At 46.5% G+C, this 25,940-nt stretch overlaps 2 protein-coding genes across 2 annotated transcripts; both read right to left on the bottom strand.

The window, feature by feature from the left end:
- Positions 1-9,741: 9,741 nt before the first annotated feature.
- Positions 9,742-10,597, bottom strand: LOC123159042 (small polypeptide DEVIL 4). Its single transcript, XM_044576845.1, has one exon. The coding sequence runs from the start codon at positions 10,192-10,194 to the stop codon at positions 10,075-10,077; it is 120 nt and encodes a 39-aa protein (XP_044432780.1). The 5' UTR covers positions 10,195-10,597; the 3' UTR covers positions 9,742-10,074.
- An 8,584-nt stretch (positions 10,598-19,181) lies between these two features.
- Positions 19,182-19,844, bottom strand: LOC123159607 (uncharacterized). The gene has a single exon (XM_044577424.1). The coding sequence runs from the start codon at positions 19,686-19,688 to the stop codon at positions 19,437-19,439; it is 252 nt and encodes an 83-aa protein (XP_044433359.1). The 5' UTR covers positions 19,689-19,844; the 3' UTR covers positions 19,182-19,436.
- Positions 19,845-25,940: the final 6,096 nt, after the last annotated feature.

The raw sequence follows: 25,940 nt of genomic DNA, 5'->3' as shown, positions 1-25,940 counted from the left end.
CAGGGTGGAGGCTGCCATCTACGCCTCCCTGGACCACCAAGGCCTCTTCTCTTTCCTCTCTCTTCCTTCCTCCTCTCCTTCCTTTTCTCTCTCCCTCTCATCTTCTCTCTCTCGCCGTCACCGTCGTCTCCTTTTGCCTGCAGGTCGTCGTCGCCGTCGGAGAGAAAAGTGAAGGGCAGGAGGCAGCGCGGTGGAGAGCAGGGGAGGAGGCGGGAGCAGGGGAGGCGGTGACGCGGTGGAGAGCAGGGGAGGAGGGGAACGGGGCTCGAGGAGGGATTGGCTGAGGAGGGAAGCGGGGCTCGAGGAGGGATTGGCTGAGGAGGGGAGCGGGGCTCGAGGCGAGCAGGATTGGTTGCCAGGTTTTTACTACGATCCACCCCACTCCTCCCTCTTTTCTCACCCAAGAGGCGCGCACACACACAGTAGAGATGGGCCAGTGAGGAAAGGATCCCCACCTGTCATCGGCTATAGCACGAAATAGCACGTCTATAGAAACGGTCGGCTAGATCTTTGACAACGCCAAGTAAAACTGCCAGCGAGGTAGATCGTGCGAGCCGGAATGACCGCCCGATGCGATGCCTCCAGATGAGCGGGTAGTCTACCAGGATTTAAGCACCATACTAAACCATGGTGGGAGAGATTGTAGGAGGAGGAGCAGTGAGGGACAGAAGAGGGCTGGGGGAGGAGAAAGGGAGAGGAGGAGGGCTCACCCAAAGGACTTGTAGGCGACGTTCGGGAGCGGCGCCCGAAACCTGGAGTTCGTGGGGCCTCGGATGACTTCACAAGGCGGCAGATCGGATGGAGCTCAGGGCGGAGGCTGCCATCTACGCCTCCCTGGACCACCAAGGCCTCTTCTCTTTCCTCTCTCTTCCTTCCTCCTCTCCTTCCTTTTCTCTCTCCCTCTCATCTTCTCTCTCTCGCCGTCACCGTCGTCTCCTTTTGCCTGCAGGTCGTCGTCGCCGCCGGAGAGAAAAGTGAAGGGCAGGAGGCAGCGCGGTGGAGAGCAGGGGAGGAGGCGGGAGCAGGGGAGGAGGCGGCGCGGTGGAGAGTAGGGGAGGAGGGGAACGGGGCTCGAGGAGGGATTGGCTGAGGAGGGGAGCGGGGCTCGAGGAGGGATTGGTTGAGGAGGGGAGCGGGGCTCGAGGCGAGCAGGATTGGTTGCCAGGTTTTCACCACGATCCACCCCACTCCTCCCTCTTTTCTCACCCAAGAGGCGCGCACCCACACAGTAGAGATGGGCCAGCGAGGAAAGGATCCCCACCTGTCATCGGCTATAGCACGAAATAGCAACGTCTATAGAAACGGCCGGCTAGATCTTTGACAACGCCAAGTAAAACTGCCAGTGAGGTAGATCGTGCGAGCCGGAATGACCGCCTGATGTGATGCCTCCAGATGAGCGGGTAGTCTACCAGGATTTATATGTTCAATGTAATCGGCAGTCTCTTTAGCTGAGATGCACCTCATGAGAGATTCTGCCTTTCTTCTTCTTCAAGGAGCACTGCATTTCGACATGATTACATTTCTAAAATAGGTGCGGTGCTCCGCCATCTTCGTTTGGTCTTCGGCATACAGAGCATAAGGGATCATCATCAATGTCTCACATTCAAACATTCTTCTGGGTCAATGGACCCGTGCAAGCCTCCAAATAAAACGGGTTACTTTACTTGGGCAAGGCAAAGCTCCAAATTATCTCCCAGGCTTGATTCTTTGTACCATCCGCAAGCATCACTTGAGCTTCCACAACCGAACATGTCCTGCATAAGCACACATGGCCGTTCTCAATAACGCTGGTTATGGAAATACACAAAGATAACGTGGTTCCTGGTATCGAGAAGCTAAGTAGTAGTAGTAGTATGAGAAGAACATAAAAGATAGGGGCTTCATTGGACAACAGCCTTCCTGTATTCGACTATTTAGTTGGAACTTATGTACTACTACTTAACATATATGGTGACCTGTAAATTAAGTGGCTACACTATCGTGTACTGAAATTAGATGTACATATCTTCGACAGATCAGTTTAGCATTTATACAGAATCAATGACTAAGTTTGTTGTTATCAACAGATACTATGTTGGTCAATAGCAAAGAAGAAACGACAAACAACTGCTGAACCATTATTTCCTAACCAGGGGAACCTCCTCCTCTATGTGCAAGGTAAAACTCAAACAACTTGTGCTGGTCATCTAGCAGGATGAATGTAAAGTGTGTTTTTTAATCAATTTTCTTTACTATCGTGTGCTGATCATGTGTTCAATATCATGTGGTGATCATGCCTTAATAGTCTTAATAGTCTGTTCTGTACTATGCTAATTATTGTGTGACAGTCGAAGGACTTGTGCCTCGCATTCAGGTAGTTTCAGACTTGTGCGCTAATACAAGAACCGAGCTTCTCGCTGCGCCAGTTCACAGTTGTGATGCTGCAGGTTGAGACTTGATTGCTCTCTGGAATTGCCAACTTTTTCCAGAGTCCATTCAAACACAAATTTGCAGCTATGATGGCACCGCATCCCTCTATGCGCGCACCGTGCTCCTCCCCGGTCGCTGACGTCCTCCTCCACCATCTCCTCCGCCGACGACGGCCGGCGTCCTCGAAAACACCAGTGCCCAGCATGGCCGGCCACTCTGCAGCAGTGCCACGGCAAGAGGTCGCATAGTGAGGAGGAACAGAGATGGGGAAATAGGCGGAGGAGGGCGAGGGCTCCGGCTCCGGCGAGGGATTGGGATCGGCTCTGTTTTCTCTGCTTTTTTTATGAGACATTGGGATCGGCGAGGCATTCTCGGAAGGGAAACGATTCAGATCACTCGGCGGATAATCACCCTCGCGTCCGCCGCTTCGGTTGCGCGCCACGCGTCCGTCCTGGACCCCACCACCACATTGTTTGCAACAGCCAAGCCACGCCTCGCCTCGTACCTTATCCTCTTTCTCCTGAATCTCCTTGCTCATGAATAAGCGCTGCCAAGCGAAGCGGTTCCCCGTGCCACTCACATCTCTCCTTCCCTGGGCGCGAATCAGGCTCAAGCTCGCCGGGAAAGCAGCCGGAGGCGAAGGACTCGACTGCCGCTGGCATGGTTCCTGTGAAGAGAAGGAGATGGAGGTGAGAGAGAGGAGGAAGGTCATGGGAGGGGAGAGGCGTGGCGTGCTGGAGAAAGGGCTCGTCGCTGGGCAGCGCAGAAGCTTCAGGCAAGAGCCCTCCTGGTGTTGTGGCGTCATCTTATCTATGCAACAACGGTGTTGTTAGAGAAATGGTAGCAGACCGCACAAGTACGCGAGCGGCATGGGATGCTATTGCAAATTTTGCAACATGGGTCCCGTTGCAAAAAATTAGATGTGGCAGAGATGTTGTTTTATTTTTTTGCAACAAGTGTCTTGTTGCAGAAAATTAGACGCGACGGAAGATGTTATTGCAATTTTTGCAACAAGGATCTTGTCGCAGAAAATTAGACGCGTGAAAGATATGCAGAAAATTAGACGCGGCGGGAGATGTTGTTGCAAATTTTGCAGAAAACTAAAGAGAAGAGGTTTTGCAACATGGATCTTGGTTGCAGAAAATTGTAGAAGATGAGGTTTCGCAACAGAGGTCTTGTTGCAGGAAATTAGAGAAGACCAGGCCTTGCAACAAGAGTATTGTTGCAGAAAATTAGAGAAGAGGATTGAGCGGCTCACGTCACGAATCGAATGGCTCGCGAGGCGGTGGATCCTTTTAAAAGATCCACCGGCCGACGTGCTTGTTTCTGCAACTCGATCGTTGTTTCAGGAATTAATGGTCGGGGGAGGCGACCGAGCGCGAGAACTAGATCGGACGGCTGCACGTGTACATCAAACGGCCGTCGAGGTGACGGACGTTTTATACGATCAACCGGTGGACGCGTAGCATCTCCCTTCTCAGAAACTTTTTTTTAGAAGATTTTGAGGGAAACAGGAGGCCTTCGATGCGCCTATGTATATCGCCTCGGGCTTGGGCCTGGGTCAGTCGTGAAGATTTGGCCCACTTATGCGTATTCAGCGGACTGGAGAGGCTGGAGATTCTGGCAAATCCTATTTAGCGCTGTAGGCGCCTGTTATAGGCAAATTTACAAACGGGCGCAGCGCTGGGCTGGCCCATTACTAAGCGCTGCAGGCGCTGTTATAGGCAAATTTACAAACGGGCTCAGCGCTGGGTCGACCCATTATTATGTATCTTAATTTGCAAAATATGAAACGGCATCACTACGAATCAAACCCACGACCTCACGAGTCAAATTTCGTCAGCACAACCACCGCGCTACAGAGTAGCATTTGTCAAGATTCAAATCTTTCGTTCTTTTATTCCTTCCCTCTCTGTTTTCTTTTATTCCTTTTTCCTTTTTTCCATTTTTGTTTCCTGCCTTTTTTTTCATCTTCCAGGTCCCCCCCCCCCCAATGATTTTCATGTGTTTTATTTTCTTAAGTACGTGAACCTTTTCAAAATCGATGATGTTTTTTAAAAATTTGATGAAATTTTGTTTTCAAAATGAGTGAACCTTTTTTAGTGAACTACTTTTAACAATTGGATGTTTTTTCAAATTCAATGAAATTTCTTTAAATTTGTTGAACTTTTTTTCAAATTGATGAACTTTTCTGAAATTTGATGGACTTTTCCTCAAATTCGATGATTTTTTTTTCAAATTGATGAACTCATTTTGAAATTTGTGAATTTTTTTCCAAATCGATGAACTTTTTTCAAATTCGGTGAACTTTTTTACAATTTCGATGAACTCTTTTTCAATTTTGATGAACTTTTTTTAAACCGATGAACTATTTTTCAATTTTGATGAACATTTTTCTAAATCGATGAACTTTTTCAAAATCGACGAACGTGTTTCAAAATGAGTGAAGTATTATTTCAAATTTTCTGAACTTTTTTTAATCAAATTCAAAGAACTTTTTTAAAATCGGTGAACTTTTTGTTCAAAATCTGTGAACTTGTTTCAAAATTGATGAACCTTTTTCAAAATTTCATGAACCTTTTTCAAAATTTCATGAACTTTTTTCAAAATTTCTTGAACTTTTTTCAAAATTTCGCGAACTTTTTTGAAAATTTGATTTTTTTTCTCAAATTCATGATTTTTTCAATAAAAGTGCACACATTTAGCAAAAAAGTAAGGAAAAAGGCGAACAAAACCGTTACAGAAAAACAGAAACAAGAAAAAAAAACTAGAGAAAGATTAAAAGTGTACAAACGACATCAATTAGCACTGGTTGGTCATTGGCGTAGTGGTTGGCGCAGCTCTATGTGAAGGCTGCCCTGCATATCTTTTTTGCAGTCTCGATCAGAGCATCGCTAATCGGCGTCGACTAGTTGTTGGTAGACTTTGGCATATAAGATTTTTAATGATGTGTCATACAATAAATGAGAAAAGAGAGGAATATTGTATGTACATGAACCAACACCCCTTGCACAAGCTCCAATGTAGAATGAGATGCTCTTTTTTGCAGTCTCGATCAGAGCATCACTAATCGGCGCCAACGGTGTCGACTAGGATGGCATTAGGGCATCTCCAATGATTGTAAGATAGTTGTTGGTAGATTTTGTCACATAATTTTTTTGATGATGTGTCATACAATAAATGAAGAAAGAGAGAAAGGTTGTATGTACATGAACCAACACCCCTTGCACAAGCTCCAATGTAGAATGAGATGCTCTTTTTTGCAGGCTCGCTTCTAGGCTGGCTCTGCTCTGTGTGAGAGAGACATTGGGTGTGTCTGGTTGCAACAGTGAACAGTACCTGCATTGTAAACACATCTCAATCCGGTCTGGCTCTGGAAAAACAGCCTCATATGCGACATCTTCAAGTTGTTTGGTTGGCTCCATATGGACTTCCTGCATTAGGGGATCAACTTTGGCACGTTGTTTGGTTGCCTGCATTGTCTCGGCGCATACAACTACATGCTATTTGGTTGCCTGCATGGGGTATGATTAAGAGCTAGCACTTGCGCTTAGCACACAGGGTTAAGAGCTAGCAGAAAGGGAGAAGAAATGCAGTGTACGTCGGACCATGGCGACTGCGGTGGATAGTGGGCGTGGCGTCGTGTTCGACATGATGAGCATGGAGTCGTGGGCGAGCGACACCGTCGGCGAACTAGTTGCGTTGCTCGTGCAAAGACAGTGGACAGGGGAGGAGAATGCAGTGCTCGCGCCATGGTATCGTCCGTGCGGTGGGACGAGGAGACTGAGATGATCGACGCCGGAAGCGACTCCAATGTCGTGGGGCGAGAGAGAGGAGGCCGAGTGGAGGCCAAGATGATCGATCCCGTCGGCGGCGCGGCGAACTACAGTGTGCGCGTCATTGCAGCGTCAGTGCAGTAGGAGGACGACAGAGAGTAGGCCGAGATGAGCGATGCCGGAAACGACTCTAGTGTAGTAGGAAGCGGGCAAGGAGATCAAGGGGAAGGGCGTCGGTGTCGAGAGGGGCGAACAGGAGGGCTTTGAGCAGAGGATAGAGGAGCTCGACATGGCGGTATCAATGTAGTAGACTGTTGTTCAAACAGAGATGAAGCTACGATCGTCAAAATCAAAAACTTACAACATGAATGTTGTGAGGAATTGCGGGATTAGAGTGCTGGTCAAAGGAAATTACAAATGATCGATCGTGTGCGACAAATCTGACAAAATTCATCCAGAATAGCTCCAAACGGGAAGACGAAATTAGGAACTTACGGCCGACGAAACTACGAACCGATCGCCTGAATGGAACCGTAGCATCGAGGTGCATCTTTTTCGTGTAGAGCTTACCTCGAACCGAAGCACCGTTGTGTAGATCAGAGGAAGGAGATTAGATAGGAGCTTACTTGAGATTGAAGAAGACCTCATATAATCATCTCGCATCCCTCGCGTCTCCACTCGTGCAAGGGCCGGCTCGCTTGCGCTCGGCTTGGCCTGCCTCGCGAGAAACTGCCGATTCGAGTGTTTCCAACGAGCCAGCCTCTGAGCTGCTTCAAGAAGCGTGCGATGCAGGCGCAACAGTGAAACCAGGAAACCAAACATGCCTTTGGCTTCCCGCGCAGGCCTGATTAGGCTCTATGCAGACAACCAAACACACCCATTGAGATCGGCTCTGCTCTGTGTGTGTGGGAGACGAACAGGAGGCATTCTCTCTCTTTTTTTATGATGGAAACATGTTTTTTTAGAAGATTCTGAGGGGAAACAGGAGGCCTTCGATGCGCCTGTGTATATAGCTTCGGGCTTCGGCCTGGGTCAGTCGTGAAGATGCGGCCCACTTATGCGTACTCAGCGGACCAGAAGAGAGGCTGGAGATGACATTAGGCTCGCTTGTAGGCCGGCTCATCAAGCCAGCGTTCCCCCCCCCCCCCCCCCCCCCCCCAATTTGTCAACAGTTTTTTAGATGAACTAGTAACAAGTTTGGTGATCGATGGAAACATAATTTGGTTAATATTACATCTGTTCATAGATATAAGTCCTTTTAGATTTCAAACAACTTGTAAAATTCTGAGCTATGTCGCTTTTGAAATATATTCAGGTGGGGAGTCTTTCCCCCACGGTGACCATTTCAAAAAAAAAAGAACTACATATGAATGTATATAGACATATTTTAGTGTGTAGAATATTAACAGAAAAGAATCCACTTTCCGCATGACACAAGTTGTGACACACATATCGCAGAAAAGTAGGATCAACCACTGTCCGCTGTAATGAACACATAGTGTTAAGTAAAGAACAACTACGATTACTGGATTTATTATCATATTTTATGTGGCTTTGGATGTTAGCTTGACTGTAGTTCATTTTTGTAATTCTGAGAATGAAAAGGCGGTCTTTGTTGTTTCTTTTTCCTTTTTTTGTCGTCAGATTTTTTAATTGTATATTTTTTAATGAAATATGCAGAATACACTTGTGCAGTTACACGCAGCCGATGGACATAGATTGTGCACAATTGGCGACATGTGCAACTGCGGTTACATGAGGCTGGTCGACAAGCGATTGCAGTTCCATGTCGGTGTGGGAGTGGACACTTCTAGTTGTGTGGGGCGTGAAAATACGAAGAAAAAAACATAAATCTATTAAACCAAAAATTGAAAAGAAAAAAATAATAATAAAAAAACATCCAATTCTTCGTGTAAAATCAGACAGCACATGAGCTAGGTGGGATTTAGTTAATGAAAACTAACATATTCATTAAATATTTTTTAAAATAAAAATAGGATTAGATTTGGGGATGAAGAAATTTTTTGGGACCATTTATTTGAATTTCCCGTAACATTTTTTTATGTGTAGATTTTTTTTGAAAAAGGATCATTTTTGTAATTTTGAACAAATTTTGAAAGTGTGAACATTATTTGAAACTCTCTGAGCATTTTTTTAATTATGAAAAAAATTAATGGCCTTGTATGACCAATTCAAGACAACATACCAAGTTATTCATGTTTTCAACCAGTTTTGCATTTTCTTGAGTTTTCTCAGTGAAAAAATGCCGGTAAATGTCCGGACGTGTCGCAATGTGCATACAGTGGCAAAATTCATTCAAACCTGACAAGGATGCCTACCATGAGCATGCCCACCTGCTTGGAATATTTGGAATCATTCTAAGGATGTCCAAAAATAGACCATGTTCAACGTAGTGTGTCCGGGTAGGCCAAAAGGCTCTGTTCGAGAGCTTGTTTTTTTGACATCCCTGAAATGGCCGCAATTCCTTTTCATTGCCTTGTATGGCCAATTCAAATAACATGCCAATCTTTTTAAAATTTCAATTTTCATATCGTTTTTTAAAAAAATGTTTGAAAATATCTAAAAATGTTTGTGTTTTGGCATTCTCAGCAATTATGAAAGACACGAACATTTTTTTTGAAATTATATAATTTTTTTTGAAAATGTGAATATTTGTATTTTATGAATAAAATTTGGAAAAGTGAACATTTTTTTAAAATTCTCTATAACTTTTTGAAATTGCAAATATATGTATTTTACGAATTGTTTTTGAAAAAGCAAACATTTAAAAAAATGTGAACAATATCTTGAAAGCGCTAGCATTTTTTGGAAAAAGCAAACACTTTTTAGAAATGTGAACAAAATTTTAAAAGCACTAGCATTTTTGAAAAAGGAAAAAGTAATGAATAAGGAAAAACAAAAAAATGAGAATAAACAATAAACGTACAAAAAAAGGAATGAAAATAGTGGGAAAAAGACCGGTTTGGCAATCAGCCGGCCCAGTAAAACCGGGGGCTTCAACTAACGGTATAAGAAGAAAAGAAAAAAAAGAAGTAAATAAGTTTGTCAGTGCGGTTCTCTTTAAACGAAGATTGCCGGGTGCCCGGGTCATCCGAGATCGTCTAGAGATGTCCGGCGCGCTGAGGGAACCCCTCTGCATGTTGGCGAGAGCTACCGGAGTGTTCACCCAGCGTGCCCTTGTGTGAGAGAGAGCCGAACATCTCTGTGATTGCGCTTCAGAGTTCAGACCTTGGCAGCGGGAATTTCTCACGATACCGAGGCCATGAGGATCTGCTGCTCCTGGGCCACCCACAGCCACAGGTTGATCTGCTCAACATCTTTCCCGTGTACGGCGACGGCCACAGTGCGTGGCGGTGCCCTGCCATGTTGGACTCCTCTGATTTCTTGGAGCACGATGGCGCTCCGCAGCAGGTGCTGGACATGTGGTGGGAAAAAAAAAGGAACTAGACGTGATCTATTGAAGGAAGATGGCAACACGCGCAAGAAGCACCGAGATCAGCTGGCATCACACGAGCTTTGGGACGGGGACAAGCGATTGATCCGGTGATTCCTTCTCTTTCAGTTGATATATTGCATCACACGAGTATTCGGCAGTGATGTAACTGTACAATGGGACAGACACACTTGCTGCAAGGGGGTGGAGGGCAGAGGAGGTGGTGAATCGACGAACACAAGATCGATCCTATTGCTTTGCTACCACTTCTACTTCTACTTCTATAATTAAGTGACCTCTTATGTACAAGTACTACCTGCCGGCACCATTCTGGCACAGCACAATCACAGACCCAAAATCAGAAAGTATATCTTTGCTTCAAACACCATCCATGGAATGGAAGGACAGATCCATCCATGGAGCGAGGGATCGGAGTCAGTCGTGCCAGCGCAGCAGCATGACGACGCAGCGCTGGATGATGTAGAGCCTGGCCCTGTGCTCCTTGAGGCTCCTGCTCAGGCCTCCTCCGCTCCTCCGGCTCCCCATAAGCTTCATCTTTGCTTCAACACACACCCTCTCTCTCTCTCTCTGTCTCTCTGTGGTGTGGAGATCGTTGGAAGTGAACGAAGTGTAGCGAAGGAGTGCTGCTGAACTCTCACTCTGGCTAATGATTTCTTCTCGGCAACGGGTGGGCTTATATACAGGGATGGAGGAGGGGGCTAGATTCAGATCCAGATGGCGCACACGAGCTAGGTAGGTGGGACGTAGGGATGAAAGAGGTAGAAGGAAGAAGACGACGGCGGCTTAGCAATTGATAAGCGTGGGGAGGGGAGGGCCACATGGGCGTGCAACGGCAGACAGCGCAGCGCGGATTCCTGCTGCCCCCGGGACCGCCGGGCAAGGTGGCTCGCCCGTCGTGCTCCGCGTCAGAGAGCGTGCGCGCGTGCGGTGCGCTGCCCCGGCCTGGCCCCGGTGGAAAATGTGTCGGGGCACGGCGGCGAAGGGTCGCTGCCATGCCCACGCCCGCACGCCCTCTCGTGCGTCTGGCGGACCGCTAGATCCGCGCTCGGTCCTCGTGCGCTCCAGCTCAGGCCAGTGCAGGCCACAGCCTCTCCCACCTCCTCTGTCGTGTTCCCATGGTGGTTCATGACTCGGATCTGATCGATCAGACCGTGCGCGGGCGTGTCACCGTTATCTTCCTTTTCTTTTCTTTTCTTTTTTTCTTTTTAATCTGTCGTTGACGTACACGGCCTACTTCGAGTCCAACGCACCGAACAGGAGTGCAGAATGTTTAGGGCATCACCAATTTCGTCATGCATCAAAACGCTGCTAAACATCCCGAAAAAAAAATGTTTAAGCACTTTTGTGTCATCCAACTCTTTGTATCAAACTGTCGTGGTTTGTACGTTCAAATTCCACCAAACCAAAAACAAAGTTGAGAAAGTTTGGGGGAGTACGGACGCCCGCCGAGTCAGACTTCGGTCCCCACTTCATCCCTCCCTTCTTACTCTGTATCCACACCCACCAAGATCGCCGCCCGGTTTTTGCTGGAAAACCTTTGCTCCACCCAGGCGCCTTGTACTTCGCTGGCAATTCACTTTAGAATCCGTCCTCAGGCCAGGTACCGTTTTCCACTGCTAATGTTGTCCATGTCATTAAGATTTATTTTTTCTAATTTCTCCTTGTTTAACATGAAACAAGTACGATGGTGGGGCATCAGTGAGGGCGAATGCATTGTTGTGTGACGCGTGCTTGGCCACGATGTATTTGCAACATGTGAATTTTTGGTTTCATGAGCACAAGCACAAACACCCTATAATTTTGATGCGATCCATGATTGCAATAAGAAGTCACATCAGTGGTACACCATTTCAAAGGCTGTCATGAAATATTGATGTGCGATTTTACAAGCGGAAAGAATGTGGCCAACAGGCATGCCAGTCATGGATATCGTAAGTTTTGCTTCCATGTTGCTCTACGTGTTGGTCAGTTCATTGATCATTGAATGTTGCAACTTGATGGTCATGACATTCTATAGCCCGGATGCATCGCTGCAATGCACCAAAGGATGGAGGGCAAGCTCTTCACATTGACACATTGTTGTATGGGGCTCAAGGGGCAGCCCATGTGGGTGAACTCATGCATCGATGAAGAAGTTCAATCTCAAGGAGAGAAAACTTGAGATGAATGCCGCTTTCGAGGACTATGGTTAGCATCTGGCTCTTTCATTAGATTTTAAAGGTGTAGTTGAATTGTTGTCGAACAATGAATCAAAATGAGGCTGCATGGCAGATATTAGGTTAAGTTTTATTCTATTCTTTTTTAAAAAGGAGATGGATATTTGGTGCACCGAATTGGATGACCGCCGCTCTGTCCATTATCAGCAGACACCCGAACGTGCCCGTGGATGTTTATTGTCGATTTTAATGCGTGGCGTTGAAGATGCCATCACAATGCAGACAGAGATACTCTTTTGCGTTTTCTTTTTAAATCAGTTTGCGTCCAAGTATCAGGAGATAGGGGGTACGTGAGGCTTGACGAAGGCTTTTTTTGATTAATGAGACACCATGATTTCATTAGCGACTAGTGAGATCGGGATCACATGCTTTTGTGAGGAAAAGTCATTAAGAGAGTGTCGCCGGGACGAGGTGCTAATGACCAACTCGTAGGCGTTTTGTCATTTTCCTATTCCCACAGGCGAACGACTATCTGTTGAACGCATACACCCTATGCACTGTAGCAGATGTTAACAAAGTAGATTTTTTGTCAAAAAGACCACATACGATTTCATATTGACAAAAAAAACCATCTACGCACCGTATTGACAAAAAAGATCACTTACGTCATGGCGGCAGGGCCGGCAGCCGACACATGGCACTTGCCGCCACAGGCGCTGGCGGCGGGACCTGCCGCCGTGGGCGGTGGCGGCAGCCCAGGTATATAACCGGTTATCGAGCAAGTAACGGAACAAGAAGAGGCTGGTGGCCCCTGCCGCCACATGCCATGACGGCAGGTTTGATGCGTGCGACGTGAAAATATCTTAGTCCTCGCACTGCCGCTGCATGAAAGTATTTACTGGCTGCTGCACGTACATTCTGACGCATGCAGGCCATTATATGCATGGTCATACGTATACGCGGCAACAGCAAAGGCACCTGCATGGACGTACGGAGGTAAAAAGTCTAGCTTATACCAGGTCCCAGCCAGTAGTGGCAAACATTGCACGCAGCCAGCGAGGATCTAGAAGCTCTACAGATGGAAAGATGCAGCCGGAATAACACAGCTATCCGCAGGCGCATTGTCGCGCGCAGCAGCAGCTGCTGCCGCCTACAGCCGTGGCGGCGGGACCCACCTGGCCTCGCCCCGTTCTGTCACGCGGCACCTGAGATGAAAAACCTGTTGCCCCGAAGCTGCCGCCTGCGCTCATGGCGGCATGTCCCACCGCCGGCGCCCGTGGTGGCAGGTGCCACGTGTCGGCTGCCGGACCTGCCGCCACCGTATATGGTCTTTTCTGTCAATACGTCGTGCAGGTAGTCTTTTTTGTCAATATGAATTCGTATGCAGTCCTTTTTGACAAAAACTCAACAAAGTAACCACTTGGGCCGGGGTCGGGGACCGTGGGTGCATGTGCTCCTGTCGGCCTGGCCTGGCCTGGACCTGGATGCATGGTGGGTGTGCACACTGCACACAAGTGACCATCTTTGCTTTCTTCGATTACTGGATTACTTCCATGACTGTTTTCCTAAAAACAATTCCAGTCAAGAGTCCAAAGCAGCCCTACATGTGGGCACGACGTGGAGGGAGATTCGCGGCGACGCACAACTTCTATTTTACTACACGCGCAACTGTCATGACTAGGTGACCTTACATATTTCCTTCCTTTGGGTTTATTGTTCTACTTAGACCATCTCTAGCCGATTCCCTATAAATTAACGGAGTAAAACCCTTAGTGAAGTATATACACTTCATTTTTTGCCGTTTCTAGCCGATCCTCTAAACTCAACGGAGTAAACTTCAGTTTTATTAAATTCAAAGCAATTGGAATCGAAAGAAGCATGCATTCAAACGAAAACATAAATAGTTTTGCACAACCAAACATAAAACATATATTTAAACTAAACTAAGCAAGTAAACTATTTTCGGTCGAAGCGGAGGTCAAGCCAATCCTTCCTCGTTAGGTACGGTGTGCCGCGAGCCGGGTCCGGGCCGGTGCCGTCGTCGGGGAAGACATTCCTCCACTCGTCAACGTCGAGCTCCTCGTCCTCGCGGCCCTCCGTGCTGCCTTGGACCTCGTCGTCGGAGATAATGATAACCTCGCCGCTAGCGTCGGCAAAGATCATCCGCTCCGCCTCCACGAGCTCCGGGTGCTCCCGGCGGAGTTCTTCCATGTAGGTATCAGCGGCGGCCTCAGCCTCGAGGCGCTCCCTCGCCTCACGGTCCTTTCGCGCCATAGCGGAGTTCACCACCCCTGGCTCCAGCGGGACGAGGTGGACTGGAGCCATGCCTGGGGGGAAATTAAGCTGAGCCGCCGCGCCGTGGTAGCGGACCTGCCAGCGGTCATACTCCATGGCTGCGAGCTCGGCCGTGTGGAAGGTCCCGAGCCACCGCCGGGTGTGGGTCTCCCGATCCATGATCTCGGCGACCCACGTCCCCTAGTGCCGTTGCCGGACCCCGAGGTAGGTCCTTGTCGGCAGCCGGGGCGGAGGTCGGATGGGGAAGTCCTCGAACCGGCGTAGGGGTGCGGTGGCGGGCAGATTGGGCGGACGGCGACATCGGCTCGTTGAAGAACACGCGGAGGACGGCCCACACGCGTGGCGGCGTGGATCCATGCCGCTGATCGGCAGCCACCACGTTCGGCCATCGGAGGGGTGGGGGAAGGCGGAGGGCACACCGACGATGGTGCGGGGGGGGGGGGGGGGGGCGGGGGGGAGAAGAGGCGCCGATTTTACTCGGCCGAGTTGAAATGGAGTAAATATATTCAGATTTTTAGGGATGGACTAATTTTTTTACTCCACTAAGCCATATAGGGGATCGACTAGGTCAAACTTAGTGGAGTAAAAAGCCAAATTTACTCCACTAAGGCGATAGAGGGGATCGGTTAGAAATGCTCTTATGTTTTGGATCAAAGTTGGTTTATCGGTGTCCTCAAATTTTATGTCAAACTTTAATCATATGTATGACCAATGAAATAGAATTTATATTCTGCAAAAAATGTACTCCCTCTGTAAAGAAATGCTCTTTATTTCTTTATGGAGGGAGTACTATTGTATTCGTATTTGAAAGAGGATTCACAACGTATAATTTTTGTGGCATATCATTTTATTTTATTTTTTAAACTGAGACTAATAAACGAGGACAGAGGGAGTACAATTGATCAAGGAACTGACTGTCAGACAAGTTGGCTACTGGCGCGCGGTGAACTGTGCACCTTGCCCGTCACCCGTGTTGGAGCCCCATGCTCCGCAGGGTTGTGTTCCAGGGTTGCTTTCTCTTAGAATAATTCCTTAAGATTAACATAATAGGATTTTGATCTCCTATTAGAACACCTTAAATGTAGCGGAAGATTAAGTACTAACCATAATCATGTGAATCCATTAGGGGTGGCCATGGCAGCACCTTTACATTTGTGTCTCTAACAATGAAAGCAATGGTCGTGGAAGAAGTGCAACAACAAGGAGTCATAGAAAACGTGAGGGGTGTAGCACAGCTGCACCTTTACCTTTGTGTCTCTAACAACGAAACTGATGGTCGTGGAAGAAGTGTAGCGACAAGGAGATGTAGAAAACGGGAGGTGCATAGCATGGCTGCACCTTTACCTTTATGTCTCTAACAGTAAAAATGATGGTCGTGGAAGAAGTGCAGCAGAGACGTAGAAAACGTGAGGGGCGTAGCATTGCTGCACCTTTACCTTCGTGTCCCTAACAATGAAGTGATGGTCGTGGAAGAAGTGCAGCGACAAGGAGACGTAGAAAACGTGAGGGGCGTAGCATGGCTGCACCTTTACCTTTGTGTCTCTAACAATGAAAGTGATGGTCGTGGAAGAAGTGCAACAACAAGTAGATGTAGAAAACGTGAGGGGCGTAGCATGACTGCACCTTTACCTTTATGTCTCTAACAATGGAGTGATGGTCGTGGAAGAAGTGCAGCAACAAGGAGACGTATAAAACATGAGGGTTGTAGCATGGCCGCACCTTTACCTTTCTGTCTCTAACAATGAAGTGATGGTCGTGGAAGAAGTGCGGCAACAAGGAGATGTAGAAAACGCGAGGGGCGTAGCATGGCAGCATCTTTACCTTTGTGTCTCTAACAATTGTCGTGGAAGTGCAACAACAAGGAGACGCAGAAAAATGAGGGGCGCATAATGATTGGACCTTTACCTTTGTGTCTCTAACAATGAAGTGATGGTTGTGGAGGAAGTGCAGCAACAAGGAGACGTGGAAAACATGAGGGGCATAGCATGGCTGGACCTTTACCTTTGTGTCTCTAACAATGAAGTGATGGTTGTGGAGGAAGTGCAACAACAAGGAGACGTAGAAAACATGAGTGGCGTAGCATGGCTGGACCTTTATCTTTGTGTCTGTAACAATGAATGATGGTCGTGGAGGAAGTGCAGCAACAAGGAGACGTAGAAAATATGAGGAGCGTAGCATGACTAGACCTTTACCTTTGTGTCTCTAACCATGAAGCGATGGTCGTGGAAGAAGTGCAACAACAAGGAGACGCAGAAAACACGAGGGGCGTAGTGTGGCTGTATCTTTACCTTTGTGTCTCTAACAATGAAGTGATGGTCATGTAAGAATTGAGGAACAAGGAGACGCAGAAAACATGAGGGGCGTAGCATGGCTGCACCTTTACCTTTGCGTCTCTAACAATGAAGTGATAGTCATGGAATAAGTGTAGGAACAAGGAGACGTACAAACATGAGGGACATAGCAAACAAGGACGCCTAGGGGCGGCGGCGCTGAGGAGTTCCGGCGTGTGGCGTGGTGGCATGGAGGTGCCCGGGGATGTAGGATCGATCTGGGCTCTACGCGCCTGCGGTGCCTACTGCTCGTGACAAAGCATGGTGGCCGTGGACGGTGCTCCAGTCCCAGGTTTCTCGGTTGCCATCATGGTCGATGTGGGAGCGAATCCATGGAAAATTTGCTCCCTCCCCTTTGCAACCTCTCTCGATTGTGTCGGTCCAGTCCTAGTCGGGCTGCCATGTCATCGTATGTTTTGGTTCCGATAGCCACATGTATGGTGATGTGTGGGTGTGTGTGGGCCAAGGACAGAGGGGCTATGGCCATGGCGTACTCGACAGTGGGCCATCAGGGGCACTGACGTGGTTGAGTCACCAGATTCGCTGAGACTCGATGGATGGTGTCGGGCCATGAGCGGAGGGAGATGTCTTCCTGCTCTTCCTTCCGCGGTTGTTAAAGTGCAATGATGGTGGTGGGCTGGATCTTGGATGCCGGGGCAACGACTCTGGGTGGCGGGCCATCAGTAGTGACTTTACTTGCCCATCCGATGCGCCCACTCAATGTGCACTTTGTTTGGTTATTTTGTTAGATGTGTAGCCATGGTGTGTATATTCTTTTTCCTGTAGTTGCTTTATGTTGTTCAAACTTTTAAAACTTTGATGTAGTTTGCTTGGTTTCTTTGTTAGAGTTTATCAATTTAAAGACGGACATAGCTTGCGCCTTTTTTAAACCATAAGAGCCATCTCCAATAGGCGTTGCATATTAAGCCATGACCACTTTTTAGGCTAAAATAATGCTCTAATAGGTGCCCCATCTATAAAAAAAAATTTGAGATCCATGGGCACTCGCACCCATGATATATTTTTGTAAAAGCAGCCCACCTGAGTGAGATTGCAGAAATCCGCTTCCGACGGGAGCCGAACCCCAATCTGCAAGGATGCGCCATTGCAACCTTGCCACTTTTTAGGCTAAAATAATACTCTAATAGGTTCCCTATCTATAAAAAGTTGCTCTGAACATACAACATTACGAAAATGGGGCACCAAGTATTGCAAATATGCAACACCTGGGCCTTTGGAGCAAAACAAATTCGGTGCCGTAGCCGCCCTACCCTCGCCCCCCGCGTGATAGCCGCGCCACTGCCGCGCCCCGGCCACCAAATTGGTCAAATCCGCACCACGTCACACACCGCTGCCGTCGGATCTTCATCCATGTCGCCGTTGCCCACTGCGCCAACTGAATCTGCCACTGCGCGACCTCCATTTTGTCGACGCCCACCTCCACGCCGCCACCACTGCCGCACACTTGATTCGATGGTCGCCCATCCCTAGCAGACATCGCACCACCTCCGCGCTACCACTGTTTCGTCTCATCGCCACATTGTCGCCTTACCTGCACCGCCGCAACGCCATCGAAGCACAAGCCCAAGAGCAAGACCGACTTGTAATGGGGTGCGGACACGTGGCTACAACATCTACAACATAGACACTTTCGTGGTCGACGTGAATTTCTCCTTCCACTGAACGCACATCATCGAAAGGCCTGAAATAAATTCAAGAAATGCGTCCATCTTAGGGATGGCGTTGGACATATCCTAACTTGAGAAGTATCTCTGACAAATGCACGAAATATCTTTTTTAAAGAATAAAGCAAATAAAAGTTAGCAATAGCACTGCTCACTAACAAGAAAACCACTGAAATATAGCATCAAGTCAGAGAGGCTGAATGGCTCTCAAGCTCATGTGCTCCTCCGCATGAACGGTAAAATCATAATAAATACTGGATTTTTTTTGTATGGAAGATGTTTTAGTGCATGAGATCAGTCACAAATTTCAGCTCATTGCGACATCTGAGCAGCTCTTAGAAAAAAAATCAAGATTTATGGAAAAATTTATTGTTCATGCACTGTTGGGGGCTGATTTTGTTTTATTTTTGCTCAGAGTTGCTCAGAAGTCCGTTCACTCTTCCTCCAGTTGTGCCCTGCCTTTCTCCTATCCGAGCCCTGACTTCCCATGCCTCGGAGTTCGCATCTCCGGCATAGGCACGGTCCAATCCGACATGCAGTTAGCATGAAAAGGCTCCGACCTGAACCCGACATACCTCCAACTCGCCTCCATCTGCGACGCCGTGGCCAGCTGGGTAGTCGCCAGCTCACTCCTCGCTAGGCCTCGCGGGGACGCCGCAACTGGCCTCGGACGCTGCTGCTCACCATGCAGAGAAATTGAGGGGCACAAGTAATAATCAGTTGCGTGTGACTTAGACTACCCACAATGGAAGTAACATATGTGGTAACATCACACGTATTCAGGCAAAATAGATGATGTGACAAGTAACTAATGAAGAAAGAGAGGCATGTGTTAACATAGCTAGTTACTTAACATCACACATACCAAGACAAGATGAGTGTACAACCTAATAAATGAAGTGTTGTATGATATCACACACATGTTACTTGCCACTATAGAGATAGTAACATACACTAGTAACATATGCATGTTATTACTAGTCTAAATTACTCCCCATTGTGGCTAGTCTTAGCAAATCCGCTGAAGTACTAATCAAACATAACACGTATGCATGGAAACACACTATACATTCATGATCATCGCTTAATTTGGCAGCAAACAACAAATACATCTGTGACGCATCCCTGTGATCCCCCCACCCCACACGCACACACACGAACACAGAGATCTACATCTGCCAAGCAAAAATTATTCGTACCTCCTCTAAATCCACACAACTGAACATGCATGATAACAAGAGGAACCATTCAAGAACCTTCATGCCCTGGTCTCCTGGTACACGGTTGCATGATCGAGTGTTGCATGCTACCTAGGAGTAGCTAGGTGTTGGTGGTGCCTTTTTCTGGTGGAAGTCGTTGATGTAGTCGGCGGCCTTGCGGTCGACGTCGCGCTCGCCGACCCACCAGCCGGAGTCCTCGTCGCTGGACCGCACCTTGCTCCCGCACCTCGGCCGGCCCTCCCAATCGCTCATGTAGCCGTCGTCGTACCTCGAGCTCGAACTCGACCTCGACAGGAAGCTGAATATCGGGCAGAAGAAGGAGAAGGGCGACTTCCCTCCCATCCTAGCTACCTCCACACCAACTTTAGCTTGCTGCCTAGTAAGAGGAACTTGCTAGCTAGTAGAGACTAGAGAAGCATAGAGAAAGTGATTATTGGTGGCCGCTAAGGGGCTCTGTCGCTTGTTGCTGTCTTATGCTTAAGGAGAATGAGAGGCCAGCGCACCTCCTCAATTTATAGGAGGAAGAGGATCGATCACACCATTGGATCGAGATGTCCGGCGATATTTGGACGGCCATGATCATGCCGCTATAGTATTCGCATCACCGGTGCATAATGGGGTTGATGATGAGATGAGGGGAGCGCTAGCTAATTATATGAGCGCAGGGCAGAAAGCAAGCGTGGCTTCTAGGCCTCTGCTTTACCTTCGCACCAGCACCCCTAGAGGAGGAAGGAACGCATGCATTTACCTTACAATTGTTTCTCTTTATGCTATCTTTCCCTTGTTATGCTGCACAGTAGATGAAGCTTCATCTTCATTGCTCGTTTATCGCGGTCTCTCACCAGAGCTTTCCAGAGCACTATGCCAAAAGGTACACGAACGTATCTAACAAAAGGTATCTTATGGTTCTTCTTGTAGGGTATGTTCGTTCACGGAATGCGTACACATATGTATCTCCATTTTTTTAGGGCAAGGAAGATGGAGAAGAATAAGAAACCTTGATAACCTACAAAAGTGAAAACCCTGATAATCTATGGGACAAGGAAAAAAAACAGCAGGATACCCAGCTGATATAGTGGTTGTTCCAGAGTCGAATATATGATTACCACTAGGTTTTGAAGTGTTTTTTTTATAACAAATTGAATTTCCACATGGGACATTGCGGTGTTAGCTACTTAGCTAGTCGAGCACGACAGTGGCATAGTTTTGATCGAGGGGAGGGTCATCAAATGATCATGACTAGAGTGATAAAACAGTGGGGAGGTGCTATGTCGGGGAGACCATGGATTTGGAAGCAAATAAAACTGTGAAAAACCTGCCAGGCATGGCAAATGTTTTGTTTTTCAACAGAAATATAGCAAATCCATTGTTTACATATCTTTGGCTGCCAAAACCGTTTGCAGTCAACATTGCAACACATCGCCCATCTCCATCTCTCAACGAGGCTACAGCATAAGGCATGCTTTTTCTTGGCAGTTTCAGTAAACATTGTGTGCGAAAAGCTAATTTGCCCTAGCTTCATGCATGATCCGAACGAAAAGTGGCGCACTTTCCCTTGTGACATCTTGCAATTTAACCATTAACTTTGGTGAGAAGGCAAGGTAGTCCAAATCCGATCTTTCAAACAAAACAAAAGTGGCCGAATAATCTGCTTTACGTAGCTCTGGTCAGTCTTGAATGTGCAGATAGACTTGTTTAGTGTTTAGTTGTTGCAAGCTGTGTTGTTACCTTTGTGGTACTGTAGCTAGCTGCCTTGAATGTCCTACACCCTCATTCGAGGTTTGAGATCAAGGGACGTGGGGTATGCAATTCCATTACCGGCTCCTGATTTAATTTGTTCAGATAAATGTTGTTATTTATTCTTGATGTGAGACGTACACAGCTGCCCATGCATCATCGGCTCTCTTTTTTTCTTTCAAAAAGGAGGTTTAAACCTTGGGCCTCTGCATCGTTGTGATGCACACAGTCATTATTTTGAGACCTTTGACAGTACATTCGGACATTAGGAGCCATTTTTGTGTCAAGAGTCTAGATGAGTCATACTACACTATGACATGAGTACTCCAACTGTAAAACTGGCCTAGAACGTCTTACAAAAATTTATAAAGGTAGTAGTATTTGTTGCACCCGTGGCAAAATCAAAACAGATACGAAACAAAATCTGCATCAACTAAGGGAACTAAGGGGCAAGGGACGCGGAGTGTCTTAGCTCAAGCTCAAATGAGATCGGGTGAACAGTAAAATTCAATTTTTTTTGACAAAATAAATAAATAATTCTAAATTGTTTTTTTGTGGCAAATATTGATGAATGTTTTGAGTCCTTGCAAAGTTTCATCATGAAATAACATTTGCGAAAGTCGTGGAAAAAATCCTTAAGGGCACTTTGTCCGTTGTTGTTTGTACTCTACCAAGGGAACATTTTTGAGCTTATTTATCAGAAAGTTTGATTTTCAGACTGATCGGCTCGCTATCTACATACTGTGTTCATCAAGCCACTAAATTTTTAATTAAAAAAGAAGCTAGATCAACTAGTTTAGTGCAATATGCCGTTCCTTATTTTATAGAACCATGATATGCTGTTCCTTTTCAGTATAAACAGTGAGTGGATTCGCATCGATTTGTTTTCTGCAAATTAAGTACTCTAGCTTGCAGCGGCGCCGGCGACCTCATCTAGTCACCTCTCTGTGGGTAGGCAAGTTGGGGGAAAGAAACAATCGCCACCTTTTGCACAATCGGACACGAAACCACTAGAAAGAACAAGATACACAATCATGCCTAGATAAACAAGAAGCTGATATCCTCTAACCTTTCTGTGGAGCACATCTCAACCACTCAAACTCTCAAAAGAAAACCAGGAACATACTCGACATATTGCAGACCACACACCATTTCCTCTTTGTTCTAGCTAATGGACCATTCTGTGGGTCAATCTTTGTCTCTCTTGACATGTGAAATTCAGTGACAGCCAAAACCCGCAAAAGGCAAGACTCGATTTAAGCATGCATATACCGTCGGCAAGCGCGGATGGTTCCTGGTGCCGGACATGGTGCGGTGTGGCATCTACTGCGTTGACGACGACAGGTCTTGATGGCGTGGCACGGCGGTGTATCAATGATGGATGTGTGTTTATGGACATGGGCAGGATGGTGACACTGTCTGGTGTCGTCATTGCATCGACGATTAGTTGGGCCTGCCAAGGTCAATGCGTGGATCTTTCATGAAGTTGGGACTACAGAAGATGACGGCAGTGGAACTGGGCGTGTGGATGCGGTGCGCGCTAAGGGCCTACTAGACTCGTTAGTGATCTCAGCTCGCCGTGGGGCGGCTTGGTGAGACCACCAGATTATATGGTGTGTGTTGGTGTGTGGTCAAGACACATCATCAAGCTAGTAGGTGTAGCAACACAATTCGTTAGAAAGGTGGCTCTAGACTGATTCATGCATTCATTCTTGTTAGTGTTGAATAATATAATAAAGATAGTTGTGTGCATCGCTCGATGCAAAGGCCAGGGTTACCCTCTTTTTCAACAAAGAAAATCGTCCACATATCCTTGAGGTCTAAGGCCAACTCCAACGCCGTGCATCAAAACGGACACACCAGATGTTCGTTGACACGTCTAGACGTGACCACATATAGCTTTACCTGAGCTGATCATCAAACGCGGTGCATCAAATAGAAAATATACACTAATTTTCATTGAACTTGGATTTTTTTAGAATGCTATGGGATTCGACCCTGGTCTATTCTTCGTCGGACGTGGGCACGTGTCCGACGTCCGGCGCCTGGCCGTTGACATCGTTGTCAACGGAGGTGACGTCTACGGTTAAACTAGACTGTCTGGCATGGTCGTCGTCGTGGCCCAACACAGACGACGCGGAGCTGCCGATGTTGGCCTCCACTTGCGCCTCCACCACCTTTGCCTTCGACGCGATCTGGTCGAAAACACGGTTGAGCTCCACCTCGTTGATGTGGAGCTACTACGGCTCTCAGTGGATGGTGCAGGCGATGTGCACGGACTCGAGCACCGCCTTCTACTCATTCGCCAAGCTTGTATCCATCGAGAGCATGGCCGCGGCGACCTGTTCGGAGCCTGCTCGCCGGCGATATGGTCCTCTGCCAGCCGGTTGTGCTCAAGGAGCTGCAAATTGTACCATTGCTCCTCCTGCAGCATCCGGAACGCGGTGACCAGCGGCACCTACTGTTTACCTTTTATTCGGTCCTTGAGTTTTTCCCGCGGAAAGGATGATAATTGGAAGGTTCTGACAAGCTTTGCCATCGTAAAGAGTTCCAGTTTCGCGAACCAAAATTACACAGTTCTAGGGAGAAAATCATGAAGTAAAATTGGTTAGGACTTAAGATCTTACTTGCAGCCGTATACTTGCACTTGGGATTTTATTTAAATATTCAATATCGCGTGGGTAGATACCGCTACTATGCTTTTCGAGGAGCGCTTCGGTACACCCCCCCTCACAAAACGTATAAAGGGTAGTACGGACATTTCATAAATTGTACCCACTAGAATGTATAGGTCATAGGTTTGTACAATTCCCGGCCACACTCGTCCCTCATGGCTCAGCCCGTTTAGTTTCATTTGTAAGTCTTAAACTTCAAAAAACTGGGCGTCCGACCTGGGATTCGATCCTGAGTCCTCAGGAACAATGCATAAGTGCACAACCATCTGAGATAGCTAACCTTGCGTGCCTACTAATCTTATTTTCCTCTTTTTGAACGAGATAAATAACGCTAAGAAAAAAACGTAGCACCTTCACTCTTTGCTTTTCTTTCGTTTTTATTTTCCTTTTTTTCATAAAATAGAAATTAAAAATTGTACATAAACTTTTTTTAAAAATCATAAAAAATATGAACACAATTTGAATTTTGAAAATTTTGAATTTGAGAAACAGAAACAATAAACAAAAAAAACAAAAAGTCAAAGAAGATGAAAAAGGAAAAAAGAAACAGAAAAAATAAAATAGGATAGCAAATAAAAAGAAAAATTAAAACATGATAGGAAATATAAGATCATGGAATAATTGGGGTCATTTGATGGATGCCAAAAATACAAGCTCTCAAATGAACCCTTCTCACCTACTCGAACACCCTCTGTTGAATGTGATCTATTTTTGGCATGCATGAAATGTCCTCAACTTTTTATAGTAGTGGGCATGCCCATGGTAGGCATCCATACGAGGTTTGAATGAATTTCCAACACAGTATGCAAGTTGTGTCACGTCCGACCATTTATCGGCCAGTTTTCATCGAGAAAACTCCAAAAAAAATGTAACAATTGTCGAAAACACAAAAAAATTGGAAAGGTGCCTTGATTTGATCATAGAAGTCACTGAAAAAAATTGAGACCATTTTAATTATGTCAAGAAACAACGAACCCTCTGGTGGAGCCTTCTGGCCATCTCGAACGCCCCCCATTGAAACATGGTCCAGTTTTAGACATTCTTGAAATAACCCCAACTTTTTCAAGCATGTGGGCATGACCATGGTAGTTATCCATATCAGGTTTGAACAATTTCTGACACCGTATGCAAGTTCTGACACGCCTGTCCATTTATCAGTCTTTTTTTACCAAGAAAACTCTGAAAAATACAAAATTTGTCGAAAACCAAAACAACTTGGCATGTTCCCTTGAATTGGTCATATAGGGCCATGAATAATTTGGGGTCATTTCAAGGATGTCAAAAAACAACATACTTTCACAGGAAGCCTTCACGCCTACCTGAACACCCTCCGTCATGGTATATGTTTGGACATCCTTCAAATCACCCCAACTTTTGCAAACAAGTGGGCATGTTCATGGTAGACATCCATGTCAGGTCTGAATCATTTCTGACATAGTATGCAAGTTGCTACAAGTTCGGCCATTTATCGGTCTTTTTTGGCCGAGAAAACTCCAGAAAATGCAGAAAGATTTGACAACCAAAATAGCTTGGCATTGTGCCTTGAATTGGAACGTACGAGGCCTTGGGAACCGGCCCGGTCGGGCGGCCTCCTATGAATAAAGTATTTAATTTGTGAACTTGTTTTCAAATTCGTGAACTTATTTTCAAATCGATGAACTTTTTCAATTTTGCAAACTTTTTTTGTCAAATTCGTGAACTTCTTTCAAATCGATGAACATTTTCAATTTTGTGAATGTTTTTCCTCCTTGGAGATTGGGGTGTTCGTGTGTTCCAGGGCGGTCCATCAAAATCGAGGTCCGTGTGTCAAAATCTAAGATGGCCCTATCTTGTTACAGAAAACGTCCTATTAGATCAATTTGTCGTCTATGGCAGGCGGGTTGCATGCACAAAAAGTATTTTAGGTGCATTCATATATATAGCGTTTTGGCATTTTAGAAAATATATCCACAAGCAGAAAGCCTACAGTTTCTTTTTTTTTTTTGAGGCAAGAAAGCCTACAGTTGATAATCGAGTCTTGAGAAGTGTGAACAAAACACATTTTTTTTCTTGGGTGGTCCAGATTGATGGGCCGATGGGCTGGTTTTGCGCACCGGCACAGTATGTTCTTATAAACCTTGTGCTACTTCTATCACCAAAGGGCAGCTTAGTGGATTGGTAAGTTGTGAAGTTTGGGAGACGT

Source organism: Triticum aestivum, chromosome 7B (assembly GCF_018294505.1).
Source record: "Triticum aestivum cultivar Chinese Spring chromosome 7B, IWGSC CS RefSeq v2.1, whole genome shotgun sequence".
Classification (NCBI taxonomy): Eukaryota; Viridiplantae; Streptophyta; class Magnoliopsida; order Poales; family Poaceae; genus Triticum; species Triticum aestivum.
This window is presented reverse-complemented; position numbering and strand designations above follow the sequence as displayed.